At 43.0% G+C, this 13255-nt stretch overlaps 1 protein-coding gene across 1 annotated transcript in view; it reads left to right on the top strand.

Moving 5' to 3' along the window:
* The window catches only part of itga9 (integrin, alpha 9), a 570745-nt gene that overhangs the window by 536103 nt on the left and 21387 nt on the right, over window positions 1-13255 (top strand). The window contains exon 27 of the mRNA XM_041190128.1: window positions 2136-2255. Coding sequence (XP_041046062.1) covers window positions 2136-2255 — 120 coding nt within the window. The remainder of the gene's footprint in view (window positions 1-2135; window positions 2256-13255) is intronic.

Raw genomic sequence — 13255 nt, 5'->3', positions numbered from 1 at the left:
CTGCTGGCCGCTGCTGGGACTCCAGACATCCTCAACCGCAAAGAGCTAGGATCTAGAGACCCTGGCAAGTCTAGGGTTAAATAAAAGTGGAAAATGCTGGAAATACTCAGGAGGTCTGGCAGCAACTGTGGGGAGAGAAACAGAGTTAACATTTGAGGTTGTGACCTTTCATCCAAACCGGGGGTTTGCTGGGGACAGGCTGGCAGGCCCCAGTGAGGGGTTGGGGGCTCCGGGTTCAGGACATCTGTGAGGGGAGAGAGCACACCAACAGGGGGAGTAATGTGGGGGTGGGGGAAGGTGGTGTTTATTTGGCACAGGGTGCCCAAACAGGTGGCACCTCCCTCCACAACCCACAAAAAATCCACCAAATTTCACACCACCCACCACTGGTATAATACTGGTGGTGGCAGGAAGAGGCCCTTATGTGGCATTAATTGGCAATGTGGACATTAATTGGCAATTTAAGGGGTTCAATTGGAGGGGCACCCTGGCCACTGGTAAAATACCAGTGGAGGCAGGTAGCTGCTGGCATGGCACACTGGCATTGCATTCAATTGTACAGCCCTCCTGCCTGCTCTGGGGGATGAGGTGGGGTGGTGGTGTGGCCCTGTAAAATTGTACCCTTTGAGTCTTTGAGGTATAAAGTTGATATATAAGAAAAATAAGGTTTTAAAGAGGACTGGGAAATTGGACAAGATGGTGATTATTTTCAGGACTGGTCCTCTGTGCTTTTGTTATTCTGTTCTATAACGTGTGCCAACATGGACATTTTCTTCCAGCCTTGTGGCTGTCACTGTATTTAAGAGATGTAAGGTGAAGCAACCCACAATTTCTCTGCCTGTGTATCGTTCCCAGCGGCACTGTGGATGTACCTGCAACAGTTGGACGGTTCACGAAGGCAGCTCACCGCCATCCTCTCAAGAGCAATTACGGATGGACAACAAATGCTGCCCTTGCCAGCAACACCTGCTTCCCATGAAAGAATAAATAACACCCACTTCCCTTTCTAAGAAAAATTAGTTTTTTGAAACCTTTGTCTCCAAAGGAGCTATGTTGTCTTCAAGACTGGTTAATCAGTCCCCTCCCCGGGATTGATTACCTAAGGCCTGGTGCCTTTAAAAAGACCTCAATGGGACTCAAAGTAGCTCTCAATGGGCTGGTGGACCACTTAGGTGGTTCATTTATATGAAAAGCAGAATTTTTGGGGAAGCCCAGTAACTCAACCCAAAATGGCCCCTTAACCTTGCCGGAGGAACCAGGCGGTAGATTATTCCATGTTCCCCCAAAGTGAAAGTTAAATGGCAGTACAAATGGGCAGAATCCACTGTAATCATGGCCCATTTTAAATTCAGCCCCTGAGGAAAAATCAGGCTTTGTGTCCTGTCCAGTTTCAGAATGTTGGAGACAATGAATATTCAGTTGCAAGTATGATTGTCTACACCAGTAATGTAACTGAACCTTTTATTAATTCATCAATTGTTCTACAAGAGAATTTATCATTTTTACTATACAATGGAAAAAATTAAAGGATAGAATGACTTGTATTTATATAGTGCCTTTCATAACCACTGGATTTGCAGCCAATGATGTGCTTTTGAAGCTAGTCACTGTTGTAATGTAAGAAACATGGTAATTAATTTGATAATGACCAAATAATCTATTTTTTGTGATGTTGGCTGAGGAATAAATATTGGCCTGCACACAGCAGATTACTCCATTGTTCTTCCAAATAATACCATAGGATCTTTTACATCCACCCTTGGTTTCAGATCTTGTGCAAAAGACAGCACATCTAACAGTGCAGCACTCACTCGTGGCTTGATTTGTGTGCTCAAGTAGGACTTGCAGAAGCAACCTTTTGATTCAGCAACAAGTTTCCATCATGTGCCATGGTTGACACACACAAGAGGAATGATTTGAGCTGCTGATAAAATCTGAAGAAGTTGCAAGTTGGTTACATGATTGACAGTTTTGAAAGATGGCATATGGATGTTACATAAAACGTGTTTCTCTCATAGCAGCACAGTCAAATTGAAGTGTCTTGAGAATTTATTGGCACCACGTGTGATGCCATCTTAATGTTTTGCCAGTTGGTGTCTCTGAATCCCATTAACACAGCTTTCCCTTTCATCTAGATGGTGTTTGAAGCCTTGCACAATATGGAGCCTCGTGGTTACGTTGTGGGATGGATCATCGCCATCAGCCTTTTTGTGGGAATCCTTATTTTCCTGTTACTTGCTGTCTTGCTTTGGAAGGTAACCTGGCATGTGATCTCTCAGAGCAGGAAGCAGAAATTTGCCATTGTTTTTTCTTCTAGTGTGAATAAACGATATCTGATGGATTGTCCATTATCCATTTAGTCGTTTAAATGCTTCCTACAATATTAACACACAGGTTGGTTCCACAACCTGGGAATGGCTTATGTGGGTAGTGAAGGCTGTGATTTCTAGGGATGTACTACATGCAAGTGTTGCTCCATCCTATTAGCGCTAAATCACACAATTACTCTTGCACAGATATCTAAATTATGGGGTTGTTTTTTGAATCAGGCGATCTCAGAACTACCTTGCTGCAGCTTGATTTTCTATCCATTCATTTACTGTAAATGGATGCATCTGAATTATTAATCTGTGCTGAAAGCAAAAGAAACAAATAATCTCGCCGTACAGTGCCTTTCACATCCTCAGATCATTCCCAAAGTACTCCACAACCAATGACATGCATTTTGCTTTGTAGTCACTGTTTTACTGGTAAAAGCAGCAGCCAATTTGTACACAGCAAGGTACCACAGTCAGCATTGGAAGTAAGTAATCTGTATTTGGTGGTATTGGCTGATGGCTTAATGTTGGTTAGGAAACTGGGTGAAATTTCTACTCTTCTAATAATCTCAAGGGATTTTTTGCAAATATTTTCCAAATAGGCAGGTACTGCCCCACTTCAACATCTGAAAATTTGTGTGAAAAGTGAATGAACTGGTAAATTGTTTTGATTTTCAGGATTTGGAAGATACTACCAATGCCCTATTTAATATCCATCCCTAGTTAGCCTGAGGTGGTGGTGGGATTTCTCTTCGGTCTTCTCCAGGCCTTGTGGTACTATAAGGGAATTACCATATTTTGACCCAGTGCCAATGAAAGAACAACAAAAAATATGTCTTAGTGTGTGACTTGGAGAAGAGCTTAAAGGTGACGGTAGATCCATGACATGGTTGCTCTTGCTCTTCTCAATGGTTGACATCACAGAGCTGGGAGTTGTTGATAAAGTAACCTTGGTGTGCATACTGCAATCACAGTTTGCTGGAAGCAGAAGAGATGGACGTTGATTTCACTAGTAGGGGCACCAACGAAGCAGTTTACTGTAACCTGGATAGTGTTCTTAACTGTTGTTGTGATATGGCCTTATCCAGTTTAACTTCTGGTTAATGAGACTGGTGTGATAATTTTGAAAGCTAAAGAAGTACACTCATGAGGATAAGTCTATCATGCATATTACAGAACTTCATAAGCCACATGTGAAAAGGATTTCACATCAGAATTGAAGCTTGAGGGGGATCAATAACGTTGAAAGTACCATGTACACAGAATCTAAACTACCATGCATCTTATGGCATCTTGCATCTTCAATGTATTTTTTCTTCATTCACGGGATGTGGGCTTCGCTGACTGGGCCAGCATTTATTGCCCACCCCTAGGTGTCCTTGAGAAAGTGGTGGTGAGTTGCCTTCTTGAACTGCTACAGTCCATGTGGTATAAGTACTCCCACAGTGCTGTTAGGAAGGGAGTTCCAGGATTTTGACCCAGCAACTGTAAAAGAGCAGCGATATATCTCCAAGTCAGGATGGTGAGTGACTTGGAGGGCAACTTCCAGGCGGTGCTGTTCCCACCTATCTGCTGCCCTTGTTCTTCTAGACGGTAGTGGTCATGGGTTTCAAAGGTGCTGTCTCAGGAGCCTTGGTGAATTCCTGCAGTGCATCTTGTAGGTGGTACAAACTGCTGCCACTGTGCTTGTGGATGTGGTGCCAATCAAGTTGGCTGCTTTGTCCTGGATGGTGCCAAGCTTCTTGAATGTTATGGGAGCTGCACTCATCCAGGCTAGTGGGGAGTATTCCATCACACTCCTGACTTGTGCCTTGTGGATGGTGGATAGGCTTTGGAGAGTCAGGAGGTGAGTTACTCGTCGCAGGATTCCTAGTCTCTTACTTGCTTTTGTAGCCACAGTGTTTATATGGCTAGTCCAGTTCAGTTTCTGGTCAATGGTAACCCTTAGGATGTTGGTAGTGGGAGATTCAGTGATGGTAATGCCATTGAATGTTAAGGAACGACGGTTAGATTCTCCCTTGTTGCAGATGGTCATTGCCTGGCACTTGTGTGGTGCGAATATTGTCAGCATAAGCCTGGATATTATCCAGGTCCTGCTGCATTTGGACATGGACTGCTTATGTTTCTGAGGAGTTGCAAATGGGGCTGAATATTGTGCGAACATCCCCACTTCTGACCTTATGATGGAAGGAAGGTCATTGATGAGGCAGCTGAAGATTATTGGGCTGAGGACAAGTGCATTACCTTACACTTTTCTGGGTTGAATGCCATTTGCCACTACTCTGCCCACCTGACCAGTCCATTGATATCCTCCTGCAGTTTACAGCTGCACCTGCCGTACCCTCTGCACTCTTCGTTGAACCAGAGTTATGGACTCATAGATGTCTACACCACAGAAGGAGGCCATTCGGCCCATTGTGTCCACGCTGGTCAACGGAGATCTGACTACACTAATCCCATTTTTCAGCACTTGGCCCATAGCCCTGGCGACTATGGCAATGCAAGTGAATACCTAAATACTTCTTAAATGTTATGAGAGTTTCTGACTCTACCACCGTGAGTTCAAGCAGTGAGTTCCAGACTCCCACCACCTTCTGGGTGAAAAGGTTTCTCAACTCCCCTCTTAGCCTTCCACCTCTTAGCTTAAATCTATGACCCCTGGTTATTGACCCCTCTACTAATGGAAAAGTGCCTTCCTATCCACCCTATCTATGCCCCTCATAATCTTATATTCCTCTATCAGGTTCCCTCTCAACCTTCGTTGCTCTAAGGGAAACAGCCCCAGCCTATCCAGTCTTTCCTTATACTTCAGGCCCTCCAGCCCAGGCAGCATCCCTGGTAAATCTCTTCTGCACCCCCTCCAGTGCAATCACATCCTTCCTATAATGTGGTGACCAGAACTGCACGCAGTACTCCAATTGTGGCCTAACCAGCATTTTATACAGCTATAGAGTCATAGAGGTTTACAGCACAGCAAAAGGCCCTTGGGCCCATCAATTCTGCACCGGTCAAACAAGTACCTAACTATTATAATCCCACTTTCCAGCACTCGGCCCATAACCTTTTATGCCATGGCATCGCAAGTGCACATCCAAATACTTCTTAATTGTTATGAGGGTTTCTGCCTCTACCAGCCTTTGAAGCAGTGAGTTTGATTCCCACCACCCACTTGGTGAAAAAATTCTTCCTCATGTCCCCTCTAAACCTCTTACCTTAAATCTATGCCCCCTGGTTATTGATCCCTCCACCAAGGGGAAAAGTTCCTTCCTGTCTACCCTATCTATGCCCTTCAAAACTTTAAACATCTCAATCATGTCCCCCCTCAATCTCCTCTGCTCCAAGGAAAATAACCTCAGTCTATCCAATCTCTCCTCGTAACTAAAACTCTCCAGCCCAGTCAACATTCTGGTAAATCCCCTCTGCACTCTCTCTAGTGCCATCACATCCTTCCTATAATGCGGATTCCAGAACTATCTCTCCCTGACTGTTTGAGGGCATATAGTACACACCCAACAACGTGTTTGCCCCTTTTGCGTTTTTCATTTCTACCCATATGGCTTCATTTGATGATCCTTCCAAGATATCATCCGTCCTCACTGCTATAATTGATTTCTTGATCAATATTGCAACTCCCCTCCTCTGCTATCCCCCTCTGTATCTTGCCTGAGTACCCTGTAACCAAGAATGTTGAGCTGCCAATCCTGACCTTTTAGCCCAGTCTCAGTCATAGCTATGATATCATACTCCCTCGTGCCTATCTGCGCCCTCAGCTCAACTGTTCTTATTCCTCAGGTTCCTTGCATTAAAATATATTCCATTTAGCCTTGCGAAACTCAATTATTCCTGATCTAGCCTATGTTTCCTCTGCCCTCCAGACTCACTTACTAGCGTTTTAACTTCTAATTCCATTTCAGCTTCTCTCCCCTCTGAACTACTTTTCAGTATCCCATCCCCCAGCCAATTTAGTTTAATTCCGCCCTAACAGCATTTGCAAATCTCCCTGCAAGGATGTTGGTCCTGTTCCTGTTCAGATGTAACCTGCCCAACTTGTACAGGTCCCACCTCCACCAGAAATGGTCCCAATGCCCCAGGAATCTGAAGCCCTCCCTCCTGCACCATCTCTCCAGCCATGCATTAATCTGCTCTATCCTTCTGTTCCTTTACTCACTACTGCGTGGCAGGAGTAATCCGGAGATTACTACTTTTGAAGTCCTGCTTTTCAATTTCCTACCTAACTCCCTAAAGTCCGCTTGTAGGAAATCATTCTTCTTTCTTCCTATGTCATTGGTCCCAACATGGACCACGACCTTTGGCTATTCACCGTCCTCCTTCAGAATGTCCTGCAGCCGTTCCATAACATCCTTGACCCTGGCACCCGGGAAGCAACATACCACCCTGGAGTCACGTCTATGGCCGCAGAAGTGACTGTCTATTCCCCTCGCTAACGAATCCCCTACCATTTTGCCCTTCCACACTTCTCCTGCCCTGAGCACTTGGACCATCCACAGTGCTATAGCCTTGGCTTTGTTTGGCCTCCACAGAGGAACCATCACTCTCACCATTTTCCAAGGGCGAAAAACGGTTTGCAAGCACTTGGGGGATTCCCTCACTACCTACCTGGCCCCCTTCTGTCTGGCGGTCACCCATTCCCACTCCGCATGCACTTCCTTAAGCTGCGGGGTGACCACATCCTGAAACGTGCTTTCAACGAATCTCTCAGCATCGTGAATGCACCAATATGCCCCCAGCTGCCACTCAAGCTCCAAAACCCGGAGCTTGAGTTACTCCAGTTGGAGGCACCTGCTGCACACATGGTCATCCAGACTGCGAGGAGCATCTAGGATTTCCCACATAGCACAGGATGTGCAAATACTGGGACTGAGCTCCCCAGACATATCTTAATTAAATAGAATATGGACCCTTGCTTTTATTTTTCCCTTACTCCTACTTAACTATAGATTAGCTCTGAAGAAGAGTCATACGGACTCTAAATGTTAACCCCATTTCTCTCTCCACAGATGCTGCCAGACCTGCTGAGCTTTTCCAGCATTTTCTGTTTTTATTTCAGATTTCCAGCATCCACATTATTTTGCTTTTATATTAGTGAATATCTATTAGTTTCATGGACCCCATTACTCGTATTCCATATTTATTTAATTAACTGAATTTACACTACCCAACTGCTGTAATGGAATTGAATTTATCTCCAAAGCATTAGTCCAGGCCTCTGGATTACTAGTCCACTAGCTCCTAAACTATGCTGCCATTCTCCACAGAGCTGTTCTTCAGATGTTCACTAATGTCCTTCACAGGAAGGAAGTCTTCTTTCCTTACCCTACCTTGTCTACACGTGACACCTGAATCACAGAAAACAAAGTCTTAACTGCCCTCTGAAATGGCCTTGTAAGCCGCTCAGATGTACCAAACCTCTATAAAAGGTCCAATAAGAAGAAAGCTGTATAGATCACACAGCATCAACCTATATACAATAAAGGCACATCTTTCTTTTGTGTCAGATCTTGGGACCTTGAATCGCTCTTGTAAATCATCACAGCTTATTCAGTTCATTCACTATCCTCATATCGCAGAATATATCAGAAACATGTGAGAGTTGAAAATACTATGCAATCTGGAGTATAATTCATTTTTAGCTGACACCAGTCATTCTTGAAGTTGTTGTGGTTTTGTTTCTTAGTTTCTGCCATTAACTGATTGTACTTTATACAGTGTTCATACATCTGCAAATGTTTAGGATTCGGGATTGATTTAGAGAGTACACATTTTGATTTTTATCTGCTGAAGATTGTATAAGCTGTTGGCTGTAATAAATATCAAAACACTGAGGGTGCACACTGAATTCATATACTAAATTATGTATATCTTTACTATTTCAAATTGACGCTGTCAAATATCTCAGCATCAGGCACACATACATTCACATTAGAGGGTCTCTGTTTCCCTATCCCCAGCCAATACTGCATCAGTCAACAATAGCAGCAACTTGAATTTATATAGCACCTTTAACATAGAAAAACATCCTGATGTTCTGGGAATACGCATGGAGTTAACTAGGCTAATTCAAGGGAGGTGAGCACTGTAATTACCTTCTGTAAAATTGCACCAAACGTAAGATAAGTTAAATGTGCTGAAAATATACAAAAGATTAACAATGTGTTTTAACTGCAATTTCTCGGTTGTCCTCTTTGAAAACAGTATAGTTAAAACTATCTGTCTAGCTGTGACTGGCATACCATCATTTCTGATACTGTTAAGGCCAGGTGAGGAGAGATAAACCGGCTGCCCTCTTTTTCCAGGTTTTTTGAACAGATATGCTTGCCAATTCAGTGAGTGTTTAACTGTTCACATGCTGTGACTGTAAAAGTCACAGTAGTAAGCTTTCAAAGAAAATAATAGGATTTATTGTATTTAACACCTGATCTAAATAAAAATAAGACTGACTCACACACATGCATTCGAGGATTCAAATACACGCACAAAAGTAAGTTACAAAGTGGAGGACAGGTTGAGGAGTTTAAAAGTCCAATAAAAATCAGTGGTACATGGAACTAGTGGATTGATAACTTGGATGGTTTCAGACTGGGCTCAATGGTCTTTCTGGATTCTGAATCGAAACGATTTAAAGATGTTGATGCACAATTTTTACCTTTTCTTTTGGAGCCAGCAGCCACTGTGTTGATTCATAAAATGCCACCTGTGGTGTGAGAATGGTCAGACAATAGGCAGGGCTTGAGCATGCATGCAGGATGGATGGAGATAGAGAAAAAGATAGTACTCACTCCGGATCCTGCTTCTTCTGTTCTCCTTTTGTTCTCTGACTTGGAGAAAAACAGTTTCTTAAACAGTTCCTTAACTGGCACATCACATGACCCCTCTCATCAACTGATCAGTTACCCAAACATGTCATAGCAAGTTCATTCCAGGTCCATGGTTTGGATGTGATTAGATTATGGCTGGATGAGTTCTTATCTCAGCCAGTTTCCATTGTCCAAAGTGATTGTGTCTAATGGCATGCCCCCTCCCAACTCCCAACCCCCAGTTGAATACAGGTGCTGCCACCCCCAACCCCCAGTTGAATGCAGGAGCTGTCTGCGTGTTTTGTGAGTGGGTCAGGAGATGGATGCATTCACATTCCTCTAAGGTGATTGTCTTTAATAGCTTCTTCTAGGCAGCCTGACTCTTTTTAATGGCTTTGGAATTTGTAAGGCACAGTTATGCAAATGTTCAGCCGTCTTAGAAGCTGCTGTTTTAAGTCACTGAAGTGCTGTTTTCAGTCTTTCAAAATTGAATCAGTGGTTTCAGCCCAATAAATAAAGTTATTTTTGATATAAAGCATGCCTTTCTAACAGATACATAATAAAAATAAAGAAAAATTCAATGCCTAAATTTCTGATTCAACAGCTGACTGGACTTTGCCCTTTCACCCCCGTATTTATGAGCATTTACCCTGGCATATCTTGCGAGGGTGTGTGCGCCATGGTCAGTGTAACTTTTTTGGAATGCTCCTGGTGAAATTACCACTGGTGCTTGGCAGCTTTCCTTAGGTTTGTGGGAAGAAAATGGCAATGGATGCTTGGTGCAGCATTATACAATGGGTGGGCATCAGTGCTGTACAAAAAGTCGTCCAAACTCCTACCTTTGACCAGTCCAGCCACTGATTATTCTGTAGGTAATAACTATGCAGGGACAAAGTGCAGTATTATTGCAAGTTCAAAGGAAGAGCTTTGCTGGAAAAAGAGACATGTCAAAGCTTTTCATCTTACACTCATCAGGACACTTTGCAAGAATACCAGTACAAGGGGAAAACAACAATTTTCCAGTATGAGAAGAGAGTGCTGATTGGTTGGCAAGTGGACTCTGATTGGTAGAGGCGTTGCCAAGGAGAATGCAGCAATTCATGGTGATTAACTGCCAAGCATCATTCGAAATTTAAACCAGGCAGCTTGACCCTGATTGGTCAAGGCATTGCCCTGAGAAATGAGTCAGCGAATGGCTATCACTTATTCTTCTTAGCTGAAACAGGCACAGTGTGTGTACACTTTCTTTCTGTCTGCAAAGAACAGGGCCATGCATATTACTATATGTAGCTTCCACTGCACACTTATGCACCACACTGCACACCCAATTGACAATTTTAAATTGGTTGTCAGCATAATTCTTAGCATACTGAGGATTATTTAGCAAATGTTGTCTAATTGCAGAATCAACATTGCATAGTAGCAGCATGAATCACCTGTTGCTCAAATTTTTGAGATACCTATCTGTATCCCTTTGTAAACATCTTATATTCTCTTCACAACTTACTCTCCTACCTATCCTTGTGTCATCAACAAATTTAACAGCCATACGTTCGATACCTTCATCCAAGTCATTGATATAGATTGTAAATAATTTAGGGTCCAGCACTGATCCCTATGGCACTCCATTAGTTACAGCCTGCCAAAAATGATCCATTTATCCCTACTCTATGCTTCTGTTAGCTAACCAATCCTCTGTCCGTGCTAATGTGTTGCCCCCTACATTATGAGCTCTGATTGTGTGGTAACATTTGAAATGGTACATTATCAAATGCCTTTTGGAAATTGACCTACAGCTCATCTACACATTCTCCTTTATCCAAATTGTTTGTTCCTTTCTCAAATGATTTTAATAAATTAGTTATACATAATTTCCCTTTCACAAAACCATGTTGACAATGCCTGATTGCATTCAGATTTTCAAAGTGCCCTGCTATAATCTCCTCAATAATAGATTTTAGCATTTTCTCTACGGCAGATGTAAGGCTAACTGGCCTATAGTTTTCTGCTTTCTGTCTCCCTCCTTTCTTGAATAGAGGAGTTACATTTGCTATTTTCCAATCTAATGGTACCTTTCCAGAATTGAGTGAATTTTGAAAAATTCTAAGCAATGTATCTACTATTTCTGCAGCCACTCATAAGATCCTAGTATGAAGTCCATCAGGTCCTGGGGACTTGTCAACCCTTAGTTCTAATAAAGAACAAAGAACAAAGAAAATTACAGCACAGGAACAGGCCCTTCGGCCCTCCAAGCCTGTGCCGATCATATTGCCCATCAAATTAAAACATTTTGCATTTCCGGGGTCCGTATCCCTCTATTCCCATCCTATTCTTGTATTTGTCAAGCTGCCTCTTAAACACCACTATCGTACCTGCTTCCACCACCTCCTCTGGCATCGAATTCCAGACACTCACTACCCTTTGCGTAAAAATCTTGCCCCGCACATCTCTAAAGTTGTCTCCTCTCATCTTAAATCTATGTCCCCTAGTAATTGACTCTTCCACCCTGGGAAAAAGCTTCTGACTATCTACTGTGTCCATGCCACTCATAATTTTGTAAACTTCTATCAAGTCGCCCTTCAATCTCCGTCGCTCTAGTGAGAACAATCCGAGTTTCTCCAACCTCTCCTCATAGCTAATAACCTCTAGACCAGGCAGCATCCTGGTAAACCTCCTCTGCACCCTCTCCAATGTCTCCATATCCTCCTGGTAATGTGGCGACCAGAATTGCACATATTTATATATATTTTTATATATATATATATATATATATATACACAGAATTGAAGGTGTACCTTCACCACTTAGACTGCAGTTGTTGAAGAAAGTGACTCTCTCCCACCTTCCCAAGGGCAATTAAGGCTGTGAAATAAATGTTGGTCTTGCCTGTGATACCCTGTATCCCACGAAAGAATAAAAAAAACTATCTTTATTTTAAGATCCTCTTTGAAGGCTAGCAAATGGCACCGTAATGTTATGGCAAGCGGATGATAAATGCCAAGCTGCTCAAATTCCAAAGGGAAACTTGAAACAACTGCCGCCAGGGTTTTGCAATTTGTATATATTTCAAGATGCGGGCTTTGAGTTCAGTAAAAAGTTCACCAAATTTTATAGGTTTCTTACAAAATTAAATTAAACCTTTATTAATAGAAGAAATTATTTTAAGCACATACGTACATCTACAAATTACTACTATGATAACTTCTAAATCCCCAAATTAATCTAAACCCCAGTTACACTTGTTAGGGCAACAGTAAGACATATAGGGTAGAATTTTGCACTTGTCGGGCGGGCTCGCCAGGGGTAGTCAGGAAGCTGACCGCCGTCCGGGATCAAGGCAAGAAGGTGATTTCAAGCTGGTGGGCCAATTAAGGCCTGCCCAGTGTGAAACACGAGCGAGAGTGCTCCGTGCTGCCTGTGCGGTGGGCAGGGAGTGCGAGCGGGGCGAGCATGACCTTTGCACATGCACGTGAGTGCGCACGTCATAATCTCCCTGAGGCATAGAGCTGCCTCAGGGAGACAAAAAGTTTTAGAAAAAAAATACTAAAAAAATTTAAAATGTTACAACACATGTCCCCTCATGTAACTCTGCCACATGAGCAGGCACGTGGTATTAATTGAATTTTTAATTTTTAAAAAATTTTTATTTGCTTTAGGAAACCTCATCCCACCCTGGGTGAGGTTTCCTTAAAAGTGCAGGGGTCGCTTGGCCTTTTTGCCTGCCTACCAACCTTACATTGGACGGGCAGCGAAAAATTTAATTTAAATGATAATTTAATGGTCTTAATAGGCCTTTTAATTGTCAGCGGCTCTGCTGCCGATTCCTGCTGACCAAAACATCATGCGACTGCATGTTGACGTCGGGACGCTTGCCTGATGTCAATGTGCGTCATTTGATGCTCGAGCAGGTCGGGAGCGCGCCTGCCCACTGAGGTGAAAATTCTACCCATTGAATTTAAAAGACCCAGGCAAAGTAACACACAATACCCTGGACAGTCGAATTCAAAGTGAGGTTTTCTCAGCTTCAGTTCCTGGTAGACGGCAGCTTGAGGCTTAGATGCTGGAGGCTTTTCACACTTATTAGATCTTAGAATACCTGCCCTTACACATAGCCTTCTTTCA

The sequence above is a fragment of the Carcharodon carcharias genome, chromosome 6 (assembly GCF_017639515.1).
Source record: "Carcharodon carcharias isolate sCarCar2 chromosome 6, sCarCar2.pri, whole genome shotgun sequence".
Classification (NCBI taxonomy): domain Eukaryota; kingdom Metazoa; phylum Chordata; class Chondrichthyes; order Lamniformes; family Lamnidae; genus Carcharodon; species Carcharodon carcharias.
This window is presented reverse-complemented; position numbering and strand designations above follow the sequence as displayed.